The 18,020-nt window shown below is 46.8% G+C and overlaps 5 protein-coding genes across 5 annotated transcripts; 3 read left to right on the top strand and 2 right to left on the bottom strand.

Moving 5' to 3' along the window:
• Positions 1-1,544: 1,544 nt before the first annotated feature.
• On the top strand, positions 1,545-3,104 carry mis13 (Kinetochore protein; the record flags this gene model as incomplete). The annotated part of the gene is made up of 4 exons (XM_031150884.1): positions 1,545-1,635; positions 1,698-2,396; positions 2,447-2,612; positions 2,666-3,104. The coding sequence occupies 4 exons, from the start codon at positions 1,545-1,547 to the stop codon at positions 3,102-3,104; spliced, it is 1,395 nt and encodes a 464-aa protein (XP_031004073.1).
• Positions 3,105-4,669: 1,565 nt separating this feature from the next.
• On the top strand, positions 4,670-6,055 carry ccsA_1 (Polyketide synthase-nonribosomal peptide synthetase; the record flags this gene model as incomplete). The annotated part of the gene is made up of 2 exons (XM_031150883.1): positions 4,670-5,306; positions 5,364-6,055. 2 exons carry the CDS (start codon positions 4,670-4,672, stop codon positions 6,053-6,055), a joined length of 1,329 nt encoding a protein of 442 aa, XP_031004072.1.
• Positions 6,056-6,351: 296 nt separating this feature from the next.
• On the top strand, positions 6,352-11,348 carry ccsA_0 (Polyketide synthase-nonribosomal peptide synthetase; the record flags this gene model as incomplete). The annotated part of the gene is made up of 2 exons (XM_031150882.1): positions 6,352-9,061; positions 9,115-11,348. The coding sequence occupies 2 exons, from the start codon at positions 6,352-6,354 to the stop codon at positions 11,346-11,348; spliced, it is 4,944 nt and encodes a 1,647-aa protein (XP_031004067.1).
• Positions 11,349-13,694: 2,346 nt separating this feature from the next.
• YMR114C (putative peptidase) lies at positions 13,695-15,072 on the bottom strand (the record flags this gene model as incomplete). The annotated part of the gene is made up of 3 exons (XM_031150881.1): positions 13,695-14,389; positions 14,449-14,995; positions 15,046-15,072. 3 exons carry the CDS (start codon positions 15,070-15,072, stop codon positions 13,695-13,697), a joined length of 1,269 nt encoding a protein of 422 aa, XP_031004066.1.
• Positions 15,073-15,551: 479 nt separating this feature from the next.
• RBOHB (Respiratory burst oxidase protein B-like) lies at positions 15,552-17,692 on the bottom strand (the record flags this gene model as incomplete). The annotated part of the gene is made up of 4 exons (XM_031150880.1): positions 15,552-16,860; positions 16,909-17,085; positions 17,139-17,185; positions 17,234-17,692. 4 exons carry the CDS (start codon positions 17,690-17,692, stop codon positions 15,552-15,554), a joined length of 1,992 nt encoding a protein of 663 aa, XP_031004083.1.
• Between the last annotated feature and the right edge of the window lie 328 nt (positions 17,693-18,020).

The following is an 18,020-nucleotide window of genomic DNA, read 5'->3' as shown; positions in this document are numbered from 1 at the left end:
TTCTTCCAAAAAGCGGCTTGGGGATTGACATTGTAGGGATCGTGGCATAACTTAGGCAGACATATGAGTGCTAATTATATGTTTAGAATTCAAAATCTTGATGAAATAATTAGATTGTACCTACCGTGCCACGGGTTGAATAAATCAAATGAACACTGCTTCAGTACGTATTCTTTTTCCTCCGGGAGTCCTTATATTCTTCCTCTCCTCCTTCTGTAAAATGCATACTTGCTTTCTCTTAAACGATAATCAGTATTATATTTTTCTCGATTCTCGCTAGCATTGCTGGAGCGCCCTCAATTAGGCGACGAGATGGAAGTCCCTGTGCTGTCATGAGCCACAGTCTCAACGACGGCAAATCCCCATACGTAGGTATCCAAATCCAGAAGTTGTCAGCACAGACCATCATCTATCAGGATACTTCCTAATGACAACCCGGCATATTCAGACAGCTGCACTTATCATCATGCTTTTGAACCAACTTTTCCTAACAAATCTGAATTCCTGCTCGAGACTTTCATTTCACGCACTAAAGCCGCGGAAAATACCAAAATAATCGTCGATTTGTCTGGGAATGAAGGAGGGATCATCTTGCTAAGATATGATGCTTTTCGCCAATTGTCCCCAGCATCGTTCAGGATGGATTTTCGCAATTCCGAGAACACGAAGCTTTTGATACGGAGTAAAAAAATCTCTGGATTCCCTGCCGACTTCTCGGCCGCCACATCAAGCAGCCAAGATTTCTTCGCATCGCAATCCATCTTGGATTATTGTTATAAAATGAGCCTGCCGAATCAAAACTTTCTGACGTGGCAGGACAAATTTGCATCCAGAGTTATCACAGGAATGATATCACGAACGTCCCAAGACGGAATCAAAGTTCAGATGAGAAACACCACTTGGGGGTCGGGGCATAACGATCACAGGATACAAATGCCAACAAAACTTTATCTAGCTGTACGTATCTAAGCTGAAGCTTGAAGCTGGAACTTTCAGCGGTACAGGGATTTCGTCAAAAGAGGGACCGACGGGGACCGGCGATAGAAGATGTGTATGATACTTATGATTATATCAGTGTGATACGACGTGAAAAGCTTTCCTGATCAGTAATAAGGTTTCAATTATTGGCATATGTAAGACAAATGTATCAAGTGCCTATGCGAGGCTACGGTATTGCTCGTCACTGAAGTCGGTGAGATGTAAGAGAGGGCAGGATCCCAAAAGTTGAAAATCATTCCCATTGAGGGGGGGTGGCACGTGATTACCAAATGAGGCTTAGCTCCATCACCGAATGTAAACAATTGTACTGCCGTCCCTCGGCGATCGTTAGACTCAAGTATCTTGAGGCGACGACAACCCCAAAATCCTCACTCTAGGAGCGCATTGCTTGCGTCAAGCATCCCGAGGAAGCTAGTATCAATTAACACGAAAGCAATTGTAACAGGCGCGCCGACTTTCCAGGACCGACCGCGACCGCGACGTACACCGACCCACCTCGATATACTTCCCCACGCAAACAGATGCGCAATTCTATAGAGTGATCAATGACTACCATCGTACGAACGCGAGTTCCTTTAGAAACGTTGAGCATGAGTCAACAGCCAATTAGTCGGAGACGCAGCAAGCGGCTTGCAGGTAAGGATACTGAAGCGTAACTCGGAGTCCACACGCGCCGGAAAGCTGACATTTGACTATAGCATACGATGAAGAAGATGGCGACTTCGTGTTTACACGCGGATCCAAACGAACGAAGACAGCACCAGCTGTCCCAGAACTTGTACCCGCGCCTGCTCCACAATCAGCAAAGAGGGGTAGGAAACCCAAGGAACGCGACGATGAGGCGATTCCGACGGAGAAGAAGTCACGAACACGAAAAATGAGTTTCTCGACGCCGAAAGTCGAGCCTGATACCATCATCAATCCGAAGAAGGGGAAGAGCACGCGTTCTTCGGCGGGGAAGGGGCAAAATGCCGAGAGTAGCATGAATGCCTCACGAATAGAAACTCACGACTACGATGGCATAGACTTAATTGGATCAGCAGCAGCCGACGAGCCAGATAATATGGACAAGTCAATGGAAAGCAAGTCTACAGTGATTTCTTTACCATTTAGCGACACCCCTGTCATTAATCGAAACAAGGAGATGAGAAAGAAGAATACTGGGTCACGAAGGAGCAGCTTGGGACTTCGAGGGCGAAGAGCAAGTTCTTTGATCGATAATGGCCATAGCGCAATACCACATCGAGAGGTGAATTCCGCAGAATTTTACAAACACATTGAAGCAGACGGACTGAGCGAGCCAAGGAGGATGAAGCAGCTGTTGACTTGGACGGGGGAGAGATGTTTGGGAGAGAAACCAGCTCATGGGGAAGCTAATGACCTGGCTGAGCAGGCAGGTGAGAATTGCATCTAGCCTCGGCGAAACAGGTCAAGCTAATATTCACAGCGCGAACAATCAAAGAGGGCCTGCTTAAGGATTTTGCGAATAAATCAGAGTTTTCGGATTGGTTCACGCGAGAAGAATCGGCGCCGAGAAAGGTTATTAAGGTGCCCAATCCACGGAATATCGAGCTTGAAGAGAACCTGGTCGGTTTAGAAGCAAGAATAAAAATGTAGGCGAGCTTAATCTCCTGTTAACAAACAGCATACTGACCCGACTTCATAGATTAAGAGAAGAAAAAGAACAATGGAAGGCTCTCGCGAAACCTGCGCCCTCGCTCCCTCCTCTCTTCCCCGACAATTCTGACGACATAGATCCCACCCAAATAGACGCGTCACTTCTCGATCCCGAACAGGCTGCCATATTAGCTTCAGTTTCTTCAGCTTCTGCTCTTGATTTACGAACTCGGGTGTCGAAACAACTACAAGAGTTACAGTCCGGACTGGAATTCAAGGTTGACCAGTTCGCCGATGGTGTGCACAAGATGGAGCAGTACCAACAAACTGCTGGCAGAGTTGCAAATAAGATATTGGCAATAAGTGCCGTAAGGTTAGAAGAGAGGGATAAGAGGGAAAAGGAAGCGACGGGTACAAGAGACCTGCCAATGCAAGAGGTTCTGAGAAGTCTGAGCAGGATATTGCCTGAGGGGAGGAATAGGCAGTGATGAGCCGAGTGTTAAGTCGTTTGCAACTTTGGTAAGCGGCTGCTAAGTTGCATTGTATTTTGGACGGTCGGGTGGGTTTTCCGGAGTGGTCACAATGAGGGATGAATCATGAAGCAAAGGTGTTCAGGGGCATTCACGAGTCAAATTTTCTGTACAAGTTGTGGAAATCAACCATAGAGGAGCCAGGCTGTCATGAAGTAATGCATGCATTTCAACCTCTATTTCCGCTCTCAGTTCTCATTGCATCCCGAAGTTTGGTTGTCTCGTCCTTTCCCATGATTTCTTCTTTGCTTTTGCCTTATCCAGTGAGTCCACCCAATCCTCTTCTTTCTTACACACATTGGGCTGATGCTGACAGATTGAGAGTCCCAAGAATGTCTCTTTGACCGAAATAGACTGTAGTACCCAAAACAATACCTCATGGCGATTTTTATTGATGCCTCAGGAGCATTTCTGGTTTATTGGAAGCGTTCTTCAAGCCGTCCCGCATCTGTCCACAACAAGAAAGATAAGCCGCATGTAGCAAAGGCTAAACTGTTTTAGGATGTCCCGAGGATCAATGCGTATTGCATCAGCTGCAATGCAACATCAGGGATCGAGATACAAATGGATTGACAAATTGCGTGTTGGTATTGGAAAGCTTGTTGTATTGGTAAGTCTAACCTGATCAATTGAAGTTCTTTTTGCTGCCAATTTCGAACACAAACTCTATATTCGGTGCTTGCATACAAGCCACCGATGCGAAAAGTAGTACAAAGTAACTACTTGAGATATCTAATACTATCATATCTAGACGATCAGTGGGAAACTGAATGTTGTCAACTCCTATAGTCGTACATGCCACTCCAAAAACTCTAAGCTTCGATCACACTTTCCGTGGACTTGATTAGCGGTTAGTTGCTGGAGAAGGCAGTATTACCACGGTACGAGTTAACAGCATCCACCGGTACTGAAGATTATTTAGCTGATAATCACCATGGATTGCTCAGATATACCTGCATACCTAGCATAAGACCATTTACTACCAACATTTGGGCTTCAGGTCAGGTGCAAAGGGCGTACTAAAGGATATACTAATTTAGGAATTATATTCCCACTAGATAGACGACGTGTATACGCCACCTTCTCAATTGAAAACGGCCTGACAGCTGAAAGGATGATCTATTTGGTATGGTCTCGATGGATCAAGACACATACGAAGCCGCATCACGTCAAGGTCGACTTTCTACAATACACCCTTGCAAAGCTACCATGTGGGATGGGTGTAGCTCCGTCAGCTTATGGCCAACACCAACAAAACATGTAGTTCGAGCCTTCACACCTACGTTATTGATTGGGCAAGATGAGCCTCGCGCGAAGTGCCTATTATCAAGGCAGCTGTGTCGAGCCTCAAACCGGCCTCAGCGAAAAGATAAGACGCAAGGCGAGGAGGTGGAGCTTCCCGGTGTTTTGACATGACTCTTATAACATTCACTCCTTTTCTTACTTCTAGACTCACTTAAAGTCAACCTTCATAGGGAACTTGCAACTGAAAGTCTTAGCCAAAAATCCAACAATTTACCAATATGCCACCTCAAAAGCATGAGCCCATTGCTATCATTGGAACCGGTTGCCGCTTTCCCGGCGGCGCAAACAGTCCATCCAAACTATGGGACTTGCTCCGAGAGCCTCGAGACTTAGCCAAAAAGATTCCACTAAATCGTTTCAACATCGATACGTTCTACCACCCAGATGGCTCTCACTTTGGTACAACAAATGTTAAGGAATCTTACTTCATGGAAGAAGACCCCCGCCGTTTTGATAGTCAATTTTTTAATATTCAGCCAGCTGAGGCGGAGGCTCTGGATCCACAGCAGAGACTTCTACTCGAAACTGTCTTTGAAGCAATCGAAAGCGCAGGTATGGAATTAGAAAGTCTCAAAGGCTCTAACACTGCAATATATGTTGGGTTGATGTGTGATGATTATTCGGAAATTATGCGCAGAGATCTGAACTCGCTACCTACGTACGCAGTCACCGGTACTTCTCGGGCCATTATGTCTAATAGAGTCTCTTATTTCTTCGACTGGCGCGGGCCTTCCATGACTATTGACACGGCTTGCTCATCGAGTATGGTGGCAATTCACCAAGCTGTTCAAACTTTGAGGGACGATGAGTCTCGCACCGCAGTAGCAGCTGGAGCAAATCTGATATTCGGTCCCGGTGAGATGAACCCCCAATTTTCTTCTTCTTAGGTGATTCGTACTGATCTACTTATAGAAGCATACATTAGTGAAAGCAATCTTCACATGCTGTCTTCTTCCGGTCGTTCTCGAATGTGGGATGCAGCAGCAGACGGCTACGCTCGCGGTGAAGCGATAGGTGCACTCGTCCTCAAGCGGCTGTGCGATGCCATTGAAGATGGAGACCATGTCGAGTGTATCATTCGCGAGACTGGCGTAAGCCAAGATGGACGAACCCAAGGCATTACTATGCCTAGTGAAACCTCTCAGGCGGCCTTGATCCGAGACACTTATCTGAGAGCCGGCCTTGACTTGACAAAGAAAGAGGACAGATGCCAATATTTTGAAGCACATGGCACCGGCACTGCTGTAGGGGATCCGAAAGAAGCAGAAGCAGTAGCAACTGCTTTCTTTGGCCATGAAAATAATATTCCACCCGATGATATGCTCTTTGTGGGGTCCATTAAGACAGTGGTAGGTCATACTGAGGGCACTGCTGGAATTGCTGGGGTGATCAAAGCAAGTTTAGCTTTACAGTATGGAGTAATTCCTCCAAACCTACATTTCAATCAACTGAACCCAGCAATCGAACCCTTCTATAAGTATCTGCAAGTCCCAACGGCTGCAACTCCCTGGCCATTTGTACCGCAAGGTCAACCGAGGCGTGCAAGCGTGAACAGCTTTGGTAATGACAAGAAACCCCTCCATTTGATATCAACGCTAATATAACATCAAGGTCTCGGTGGCACAAATGCACATGCAATTCTAGAAAGCTTCAATCCGCTTGAGAGGAACCCATGCTCGAAAAAGAAGCCAAAAGTCAAAAGCTCTCTTGCACTCTTACCCTTCGTATTTTCAGCCGCTTCAGAGCGCTCTCTGGTGGCCACTATTCGAAACTTTGTCAGTCACATCAAGGCAAACGAATCTATCCATCTTAGCAATCTTGCTTTCACATTATCGCAAAGGTCGGTATTTCCTTTCAAGGCGCATTCTCAGCATCGACAGGCCCGGACCTTATCTCCAAGATGTATACAAAACTCGCCCTATTTGATGGTAATCCTAGCATACCCTGCGCGATACGATCCTCTTCTGGTGCGTCCGGAATCCTAGGTGTATTTACTGGCCAAGGAGCGCAATGGGCAACAATGGGACGTGAACTACTCAGGTCGTCTGAGGCATTTCAAGGGACCATCGTGGAGCTTGAAGATTCCCTGGCTCGATTGCCAGAAAAGGATCGTCCAACTTGGTCACTTCAAAAAGAAATAATTGCAGAAGCTTCTTTTTCTGGCATCAACGAAGCAGCTTTATCCCAGCCCCTTTGTACGGCGATCCAAATCGCCCTCGTTGACCTCCTACGTATTGCTGGGATACGCTTCGATGCCGTTGTTGGGCACTCCTCTGGAGAAATTGCCGCTGCTTATGCTGCTGGCTTCATATCTGCCTGCGATTCCATCAGATTAGCATATTATCGCGGCCTGTTGGCGAAATATGCTTGTGGTCCTAGTGGCAAAAGAGGTGCGATGATAGCTATTGGCGTTACTTATCAAGAGGCAGCGGAATTATGCTCATCGCCGCAGTTCGAAGGCCGGGTCAAACTCGCTGCGAGTAATTCCTCTTCAAGTATTACACTTTCGGGGGACGTGGATGCAATTGAAGAGATAAAAGTGAGATTCGACGGAGAAACGAAGTTTGCTAGGATTCTGAAAATTGACACTGCATATCATTCGCATCACATGTTAAAATGTTCAGATATGTATATGCAATCTCTGAGGGCTTGCAATATCCAGGTTCAAATCCCACCAGCGGATGCCTGCTCCTGGTACTCTAGTGTCTATGGGGGAATGAAAATGGTCTCGAACCATTTGCTAAAGGACACATATTGGAGAGAAAACATGGTCAACTCTGTGCTTTTCTCGCAGGCTGTCCAGTGTGCTATTCAGACCCATGGTTCATTGGTCATGGCTCTAGAAGTCGGTCCGCATCAGGCTTTGAAAGCTCCAGTACAGCACACATTCCAGGAGATATCTGACTCGGAAAGCTTCTACACTAGTACACTGTCCAGAGGAAAAAATGACGCTGAAGTCTTTGCAGAGATGTTAGGGTTCGTCTGGTCCCACCTAAAACCATCTGCTGTCAATTTAAGAGCTTATGGTAAGTCCATCAGAGATACTGACGGCGCTCTAAAGCTCATGAAAGGTTTACCCTCGTACGAGTGGGATCACGAGCGTGTGTACTGGCATGAATCACGACGCTCGATGCTTCTTCGGACCCGCGGAGATCCACGCCATGAACTTCTTGGTTCCAGGTTACCAGAAAGTATTGATGGAGAAATCCGATGGGTCAACTTTCTCTCTCCGAATGAGATTCCCTTTGTGAACGGCCACGTTATTCAGGGGCAGAAGGTTTTTCCCGCAGCCGGGTACATCACGATGGCCATCGAGGCTGCTATGATGATGGTTCGAGGGAAAAGCATCATTCTACTAGAGATTGAGGACCTGAAGGTTCTTCGAGCGCTTGGGTTCGATGATGATTCTACTGGGATCGAGACAAAGTTTATCCTATCTTCCATCACATCCCACAACGGAGCAGAGGAAGGGATTACGGCTAATTTTGCTTGCTATAGCTGCCTCAACAAGCAAGCGGGTAACATGGTCATGATGGCTTCTGGGACCGTTCAAGCTGTTCTCGGAGCTTGTTCAGATATTTCACTACCCGACCGACTTCCAGAGGATGAAACGTTAACTCCAGTGCATAGTGAACCTCTATACGCATCCCTCGCTGAGTTGGGCTACAACTATTCTGGGGATTTCAAATCATTGTCTTCGATGAGAAGAAAAATGAACAAGGCAGTTGGGCTCATTACGAATCCGTTGGACGGCGGGTCCGCAAGCTCGCTACTCATTCATCCCACTGTACTAGATGCGATGTTTCAGACCATATTTGTCGCGTACAGTTCACCTTATGACGGAAGACTTTGGTCTCTGCATTTGCCCACCGGAGTTCGTCGGATCACCATCGTTCCTACTCGTTGTGGTGCCAGCATGGGCTCTAAAGTCCTCTTTGATGCAGAGTCCGTGGGCTCAGATTGCAATGCGCTATCCGGAGACGTCGATATTTTCACCAAAGATAGCACTACGCCAATTATGAAAATGGAGGGAATGGCCTTCAAGCCCTTTTCTGAAGCAACCGCTACAGATGACTCAGAGCTATTCTCAGAGGCTATCTGGGGAGTTGCGTCTCCTGATGGAAGTGCTCTCACGCCTGAAGACCAAGCCACCGAGGAAGACATAGAACTTGGGCAAATTTGTGAAGGAGTAGCATATTTCTATTACAGAAACCTAGTAGAGACAGTGTCTGTCGCAGAGCGCGAGAAGTTGAACATGCCGTTCCATCACCTAAGCTTGTTCAATGCCGCTAGTGAGATTATATCTCAGGTGTCCGAGGGGAGACATCCTTTTGCTCGGGTAGAGTGGAACCTGGATTGCAAGGGAGCATTAATCGAGAAGATGAGCAAATATCCGGATAGTGCTGACTTCAATATTATGCGTGCTGTGGGAGAAAATCTTCCTGGGGTTGTGCGAGGCGAGACCACCATTCTGGAGCATATGGCAAAAGACGGTCTCCTAGACGATTATTATAAACGTGGTCTGGGTTTTGATCTCTCACACGAGCTGCTCAGCCGCATGGTCGCTCAGATTGCGCATCGATACCCTCGCATGAACATCCTTGAGATTGGTAAGCTTGCCTCCTTGCACTCGAAATAATGGATAGTGCTAACTCAAGTCTAGGTGCCGGAACAGGCGGGTCAACAAAGAAGATTTTGCCCAGACTAGACCGTGCCTTCTCATCTTACACCTTTACAGATATTTCCATCGGCTTTTTTGAGAAGGCTCAAGATATCTTCAAAGACTTTTCCAGCAGAATGATCTTCCAAACTCTTGATATCGAAGCTGATTCTGTTCCACAGGGGTTTGAAGATCATTCCTATGACCTTGTCATCTGTTCTAACGTTCTCCATGCTACGAAGAGCTTGAAACAGACTATGGCAAATGTCCGGCGACTGCTGAAGCCGGGAGGCTATCTTGTCCTATTGGAAGTTACCAACAACGAGCCGATGCGTATCGGTTTTGTCATGAGTGGACTTCCAGGCTGGTGGGTAGGAGCGGACGATGGGCGTACATTTTCTCCAACGATCTCCCTGGATCAATGGGATACTCTTCTTCAAAACACTGGGTTCTCTGGAGTGGATTCGGCAACTCCTGCGAATGATCCTCTGCCGTATCCGGCATCAGTGTTTGCAACCCAAGCTGTGGACGAAAGAATTACTCACATCAGGCAGCCACTACTTTCAACGGGTATTGAGAAATCTATCGATTACCTGCTTATCATTGGGGGTAAGACTCCGCAAACAGCTCGACTGGTTGAAGATCTGACTTGGTCGCTGCGCAAGTACTGTAAACATGTGACCAGGGTTGAAGGACTTGGTGAACTTCACGACACGAACATGTTCCCAATGACCACAATCATTAGTTTGACAGAACTTGATGGACCCATCTTCAAGACTATGACAGAGGAGAAATGGGAGGCTCTGAAGCTGCTCTTTGACCTTTCAAGAAATGTCTTATGGGTTACTCGGGATTGCTTGGACGGTGAGCCATACTCGAATATGACAGTTGGGCTTTGCCGTTCTGTATGCTACGAGTTGCCACATCTCCAGATTCAGCTTCTTGATATAGAGTCGTCGGAAATGCCCAAGGCGGACCTGTTGTCGGAAATGATACTCCGCCTTCAGATGAAGGATTACTGGGAACAGAAAGAGCAACTGCATGACATTGTGTGGTCCACAGAACAGGAGTATATCTTGCGACAAGGAAAGCTACACGTATTACGAATGATGCCCTCAAAGGACCGGAACAACCGTTACAATTCGTCGAGACGGCTTGTTACGAAGGAAGCTGATACGCAGTCCCTGATCCGCCTCGAAAACCAGGAAGGCACATACTTCCTTACTGAATCGCCCAAGATCCTACCTCCTGTACCATTGAATAGTTTCCCGAATTTGGCAATGCATCGAATCGAAATGTCATACTCTTTGATATCGCCCATCAGGCTTGCGCCTCAAGCCAGTCTCTTTCTCTGCCTCGGATCAACCAAAACTAATGGGGTCCAAACGAAGGTCATTTTCCTGTCAGATGCCACTACATCTGTTGTCGATGTCCCGGAAAACTACAGCATACCCTACAGTCCTCCACCTGATCAAGAAGTGCACTCGATCCTTACTGCAAACAGTCATTTGTTGTCACTGAGTATTCTGGGGAATGTTCCATCAGGAAGTGCGATCGTGTTAAACGATCCAGAGCCATATCTTGTAGATGCTCTCAAAGCTCAAGCTACTAAGAAAGGAATTTCCCTTACATTGATAGCATCAGATGGACATGAGCGGGGCCTGCCTTGGGTTTCCATTTATCAAAGATCATCAAAGCGAATGATCAAACTGGCCTTGCCGAAAGGTCCGTCAATTTTCATTGACTGTGCAAGTACAGATTATGCACGCAAAATTGGATCTCGAATTAGAGAATGTCTCCCCAAGCCTTGTGAGGAAAGGATGCCCAAGTTCTACCTTGGTGACCAAGCTTCATTTCTTGGATTTCTGAAGGACGCGGTAGCATTCTCGAGATCCGCTCTTGCCAATCCTGAAAATTTTAGTACAGCGCAGTGCGTCCCTTTGAAAGAAGTTGCAAGCATCCCAAACCTGCCGCAACCAACCACTGTTATCGATTGGACATCACATGCCTCTGTTTCTGTCAAGATCCAGCCTGCTGACTCGGCGAACCTATTCTTCCAAAACAAGACATACCTGCTTGTAGGACTTACTCGAGATCTTGGTCAGTCGCTATGTCAATGGATGTTGACCAAGGGTGCGAAATATGTTGTCATCGCTAGCAGGAATCCACAGATAAATCCCACATGGCTGGATGGCTTAGCTTCTCGAGGCGCTATCGTAAAAGTTATGTCGATGTAACTACACCACAACTTTATTCGGCACAACTCATGCTAACTTCTCTTAGGGACATCACCAATCGGCATTCAGTTTCCAAGATCTATGATGATATCTGTAAAACAATGCCTCCTGTAGGCGGCGTCGCAAATGGTGCAATGGTTCTCCGCGATACATCCTTCCCCAGGATGAGCTACGATGAGCTTCAGACTGTCCTACGGCCCAAAGTAGAAGGCACGCAGTATCTTGATGAGATATTCTCCACGCACACCCTAGATTTCTTCATACTTTTTTCGTCCCTCATGGCAGTTCTTGGCAACAGCGGTCAATCCAACTATTCCGCAGCAAATATGTACATGACCAGCCTAGCAGCGCAGAGGCGGAAGCGCGGTCTAGCAGCATCGGTAATGAACATCAGCGGCATATTTGGTATTGGCTACGTATCACGAGTCGATGATGTGACCCAGAAGCAACTTGCAAAGATAAATTTCAAGCCGATGTCAGAGCAGGATTTCCATCAGATGTTTGCAGAAGCGGTTCTGGGTGGAACCCCAGATTCTGGAGCGAATCCTGAGTTTACTGCAGGCCTGCAGCAAGTGAGTGCTGACCAAAATGCTAGTTGGGGCAACAATCCGAAATTCTCGCATTTTATAAGAAGTCCGGAGGAAGTGACGACTAAGAGAGACAATCAAGAAGCTATTGCCTCCTTGCAAAGTCAACTTCTTTTGGTCGCAACGGAAGAGGAAGCAACAGCCCTCATAGAAGGTAGTTTCCGTCGAATTTTCTATTCTGCGTACGCTAATAAAGTTGTAGCTTCCCTTTCCACCAGAATCCAACACAGTCTTCTCCTGGACGACGATCCCGATGTGAAATCTCCGCTGATCGATCTCGGCGTCGACTCTTTGGTAGCAGTGGAAGTCAGATCTTGGTTCATGAAAGAGTTGAATGTGGATATGCCCGTTCTCAAAGTACTAGGAGGTGCTTCCATTTCCGACCTTGCTGCAACGGCGCTCGAGAAGCTCCAGCTGGAGTTCGTGCCGAATATTGGCACTCATGAATGGGTGGGTACAAATTCGGCGGTCATACGCAACACTCCTAGTACTCTATCAATTCGAAGTGATCGGATCAGGAGTAGGGGATCAAGTTCATCCAATATTAGTCTTCCTACAACGGAGGCCTCGACGCCGCCTTTTTCGGAAAAGGGGCTGGCTCCAAAGTTTGACTGAAGTTCGTTATACTTGAACATGTACCTTTTTATTTAGCAGCGCTTCTGGATTTCAAAATTTAGCATTGAAATACATTATTCGCGTTGCTGTTGAGAATGTTTGCGAAGTGTATCAGGTGTGCTCGCAATGCAGCAATCGAGGCTCAACGCAGCTGGCGGTTTAGCACTTAAGCGCAAAGCAAACGCGAAGACCTACCATAACCGCTCACCGGAAAATAACCCAAAATAAGCAGTTCATATTTTCTTGTTAGCTCAACTGAAAAACGGTCCGTAACTGACGATAAACTATCCCAGGTAATACTCGAGCGCAGTAACAGTTGATCATCCATGGATCCTGGTCTAGGCATTGATCAATAAAATATGTGTAGTCTGGTAGCGTGAGTTACAATCTGATAACCATTAATTACAATCTTTTCTACCACATCTCGAAGTGTTAGGCAGGGAGGGATGTATTCCACAATGGTGTGCTAGCTTGCTAGACACATCAGGGTGGGGAAATTCTTTTGCCTCTATAGTCTATGAATGGATTAATTTATTAATGTATACTTTTAGTCTTGCGATTTCTTTTTGTGCGTCTTTTTACGGTGTTGCGATTTATTGTTTACTTGTTGCGCTTTTACGCCCCATTAAAATACAAGCGAGACATTCCCCCTTTTGGGTACTTTCGTCGCATATACCAAGCGAGACATCAGTGTTTAATCGTATAGGGAAATGAAAAATTTGATCATGAGATATCTCCTCGGACCATCTCTTGGATTGCGACCCCTATCCGCTTGGAAATAGAATTTGAGATCGTGGGTGATATCGATCACGTGAGTTCAGTCACAGAAGTTGTGGTCAAGAAGAGAAACGAGAATCTTGACCCTTATGATAAGTAGGTAGTGGTCTGGATAGATACTATATGGTATATTGGTATGATGGCAAGCAAGCAATTTAGAGACACCAAGCTTGCTCCAGATCGCATACATATATATAGACGAGTGCTCAATATTGCCCACTTGAATCAAAAGCTGGGAGAAATATGTATATGTACAGAAATGGGGTCGCTAATACTCTTCACTAGGGGTCTAATAAACACAAGAGAATCAAGCAATTACGAACCTACCAACGCCTCAACCTGCCATCCTGCGCCCACTCAACCCTTATTACTTTCTAAAGAAACTCGTTATCTTCTGACTGCCCTTATCCTTGCCCGTAGACTTGGATGGACTTGCAGTATTATTGCTTGTAGCACTTCGACTCCTGCCAGCCGGTTTTTGCGGTGAGGCTTTCGCCGGACTGGCGAATGTTTTGGGGACTTTCTTAGGCGGCTCTTCAGCTGCTTCGTCTGAGAGTTCCCGTTTGATGCTCGTCTTGGATTCTTGTTTAGGGATTGGAAGTGGTGCATTGTCTTCAGTGCCATCGTGGTCGATAGTCTTGCGATCTTCACCAGGCTCGTGCTTAATTTCTTCCATGTTCATATCTTCGTTCTTCGTATGTTCCATATTTGAGGACGTTAGTGTTGTAGTGGCCTGGGTATCGCCCTTTGTCGCTGGCTTTGCGAAGAAGTTTGCAATGTTAGACTTATTCTCGCTGCTCGCAACAGGGATGATGAAATTAGGAGAATTATTCCCAACTTTACCAACATCCTTGCTCACAGGATAGACCTCCAACTCCCCCTGATATGGGACCAGTAGACTTTGTAGCTCTTTGGACCATGAGTATCGTTTCGGATCAAGCCAAGTCCGTATATTTTCCGAGCCATTCTCCAGAATAACAGGCATGCGATCATGGAGGAACTTTAGCTGCTTGTTGGAATCGGTAGTAATAATCGTGAACGTGTAAGCCTTCTCCTCCGACCCTACGAAGTCCGCATTAGCAAAAGCTCCCGCCTCGAAATCGCACCACGCACCAACCTACCTTCATACTGCACACAATCCCACAACCCGGCAAAACACATCAGCTGGCCATCCTTCCTCTTCACAAAATGCGGAACTTTCTCCCTGCCCTTCTTCAACCACTCATAGAACCCTTGCGCCACAACCACACATCTCTTACGCTGCTTCATCGTATTCCACATGCCCTTATTCTCCTTCAGACTATCATCGCGGCAGTTAATCGTCTTCATTAGAGACCCGTAGTCCGGATTGCGTTTCGTCCAGAAGGGAATAAGACCCCACTTCATAGATTGCAGCTTATATCTAACCTCCTCATCCCCTGCTGGCTCCGGTTCATCGTCAACAACCTCATCCTCAGGCTCCGCATCGCCCGCAGTACCACTACCACTCTTCCCATGCACTCTCGGTCCAGCACCCCAATCCGGTGTATCAGCGCGATATACGAGACCGTGGTAACCCGGTGCGAAATTGTAGCTTTGTCGAGGCCCCCCTTCGTCATCGTCATCTGCGGGGGCTTCGTAGACGGGCATGTGTGCGTTTTCGAGATATGCGCGGACTTGCGCAGGGCGCTTTGATGTGTTAGCTAGAGTCTTAGATGATGGATTTAGATATATCGTACCAGTGCGAGGGCGTAGCGGCCACACATTTCGTTGTGGATTTCTCACATACTTTGGTATGGAAGAGGTGGGATGGGGCATTCGCGACGTTGATATCGCGTCGATGACATCAGGCAGGCACTTTGGCCGCGAAATCAATCGCCCAAGTTTTTTATGCGATCACACGGGAGTAAAGAATAATTTTGATGTGATTCCTAGCAATTTATTCTCCTTCACAGATATCGTAGATTACATAGTAATTACATCGTTCAGACGCGTGATCACGTGTTATCACCCCCTTTTGAAATGGCGAGCTCCGAGGGTCTATTTTCCATCCCTTTCCTTTATGAACGGCCCCGTTTCTAGTAGTCAAGTCTCGTTCAATTTACGGTTGAGCGTTGTAGTATTTAACTGTATCATTTGAATTCATCGAAGTCAGTCTATGCTTGAATGCAATATTCGCGGGCTATTATCCTGCCTTAGCGAAAAAAGGCTGTCATTTATTACTATATATCTTATTATACCTTTCCTAACCAAACACCTCAAGCATGAAATGATACTCAACAAAGCTCTTATCCTCCCTCCCCCTCAAAGTAAGTACTTGGCACCGATCAGCCAACTCATACCCAATATTTTTACCCCCACAGAAGAACACTCCCACTTTCCTCTTCGATCTCTTCACCCCAACCCCTTTATCCTCCATGTCTTTGTAATACTGCAACATGCTCTCATAATGCTCATCCAGGATCTTGCCCAGATTGGGACGTCCAAACTGACTGACGTTGAGTAATCCAGTGAGCACTGACTCTGGGTTCTCTTCCGTCCGATGTAGTTCGAGGAGGTATCTGTAAACATGCGTCGAGACGTCTTTGCGATTCTGGGTGACGTGTGTTGACACTCTTATATCGAGTAGAGGCATCTCCCCGTTGGAACATTCCGCAGACTTCGTAACTTTATTTAACAGATCCGAAAACCAACGTAATTGATTCCGATCCTTTACTATCCAGTGAAAGTCCACTCTTCGATATCTAGGCGCCTTCCGTGGCCCGAGAGTCTTCTCATCTATAGACGGACCAGGAGAATTCTCTGCGCCTTGTATATCTACTCTTGCTTGGAGATCTGCAAGGATCCCGCTGTATGGTGTAACTCCTATGCCGCTCCCAAGTATAATACTCTGATCGAACTCATAGAATCGTTGAGCAGGCGCTCCGAATGGACCGTCGATGGCGACTTTGATTTTTTCAACAGAACCATGTTTAGCCATGAGGCGGAGCCTCGACGTCCAATCCCCGTCCATCTTGATGTGGACTTGCATTTCTTTCCCAATACATGTTGATATTGTAAAAGGGTGCCATTGAAAGTGTGACAATTGAGGGACTTTGAGAAGGATGTATTGCCCGGCGTAATACTCCCAATACCTATTTTTAGGAACGGTCAGAGTAACAGCGACGGTGTCTGTGTCAAGGATTGCGAGCTTCGCGGGTATGTAAGAGAAGCCGTAGCAAATTCGGACGAATCGTTCGAATACAACAAGGAATGTGGGAAACGCGAGCCAAAAGCCTAACATGGGATAGTGGAATAATGCATCCGTCCCGTGTGCCATGAGAAGTCCGATGATCGGGAACATAAGCAGGTGCCCTAATTGGAAGAGCTCGTAGCTTCGTTTCCGGACTGCTGGCATGCTAAGGAGAGCGAGGGTCCAGAACAGACCTAAAATCACAATACCTGTCCAGCCTGGAACAGAGGCTATGTACCCCAGATAAGATCGCGGTTTGTGGTGTTTAAGAACCTCTGCCACGGCTGATCTTTGAGATGGAAGACTTCCGTAGAGAAATGTCCTGCCATATATCAGTGAAGTTAAGATCTTGCCAAGAAGTGCGAAATACCCTAACAGGTGGCTGATGCCATGAAGTGTACCAAATCCGATGGCAACAATTGACATCGTGATGTGAAAGCTTTGCGACTTATCCCAGTTGACGATATTTGCCAAGGAAGTGTGTTTCCTTAACATGGCAGCTAGATATCGTGACATGGAAAGGATGAGGAAGAATAGTGTAGGATATCTGTGATTCGGGTTAACAACAGAGCTGGTAGGAGGAGAGAAAGTGCTGCTTACAAGACTCCAGCACATGTCTTGGCAACGATGAGCCCCCATCCGAATGCCTATTCAAAGTGAGCGAGTTCCACGGAGAGCTGTCGAGGTTGACCAACATGCCTGTATCTCGGCGTCACTAGATACTCGACGAGCTGCCAGGTCCCAAATGCAACTTGCATCGATACCACCACAGCAATAAACAATATCTCTCTTCCCTGTACCGACCAATACGCTCGAAGTCTCCTCCCCCTAGACATAGCCCTCATATAATGCTCATGATGTTCTTGCGCTTGTGCTTCCGGATTCAGAGATGGGACATTCCAACCTCTCACGGTATTCGCGAAATCGGTTCTCGAGATTCTGGTCTGCTCGGTACCCATGACACTGCGTAGAAACGTATGCCTCTGTTCATCTTCACGACTTTGAGACCCCTTTGATTCCGGGAGGAGTTCTGCGTAGACTTCATCGAGCTTGAGCTCAAGCTCATCGTATGAGATGTATCCAGTGTTCTTCTTGTCCAAGGCGTGAGCGAGCTCTGCGATTTCTTCATCCGATAGAAAGATTCCAGTAACCATGATTGGGTTCTTCCAAGGTGGGCTGGAAAAGGAGGGTCTTTCGAGTGATCATTCTGAAACAAAGAGAAATTGACTGAAAGGGCAACTGGGGCAGGCAGGCCTTGCCTTTACATACCTGGTCTCCTGGTGTACCAAATTCGGAAAGGTAAGTATCCGCTAGAGAGAAGTTAAAGCTAATTTCAATGTCCAAATTTGAACTACGTAGCTGTAGGTACGATCAAGCAGAAGGTATGAGTTCGGAATGCAGGGCCCGGGTAAGGCGCCACCCGTCGATGTACTGTACCACAAAGTGAAAGAACGACCACTTCTTAGCCTGGGGGAAACGAGA

This window comes from Lachnellula hyalina (genome assembly GCF_007821495.1).
Source record: "Lachnellula hyalina strain CBS 185.66 chromosome Unknown contig00100, whole genome shotgun sequence".
Classification (NCBI taxonomy): domain Eukaryota; kingdom Fungi; phylum Ascomycota; class Leotiomycetes; order Helotiales; family Lachnaceae; genus Lachnellula; species Lachnellula hyalina.
Note: the sequence above shows the minus strand (reverse complement) of the source record. Positions and strands in the feature narration are given on the sequence as shown.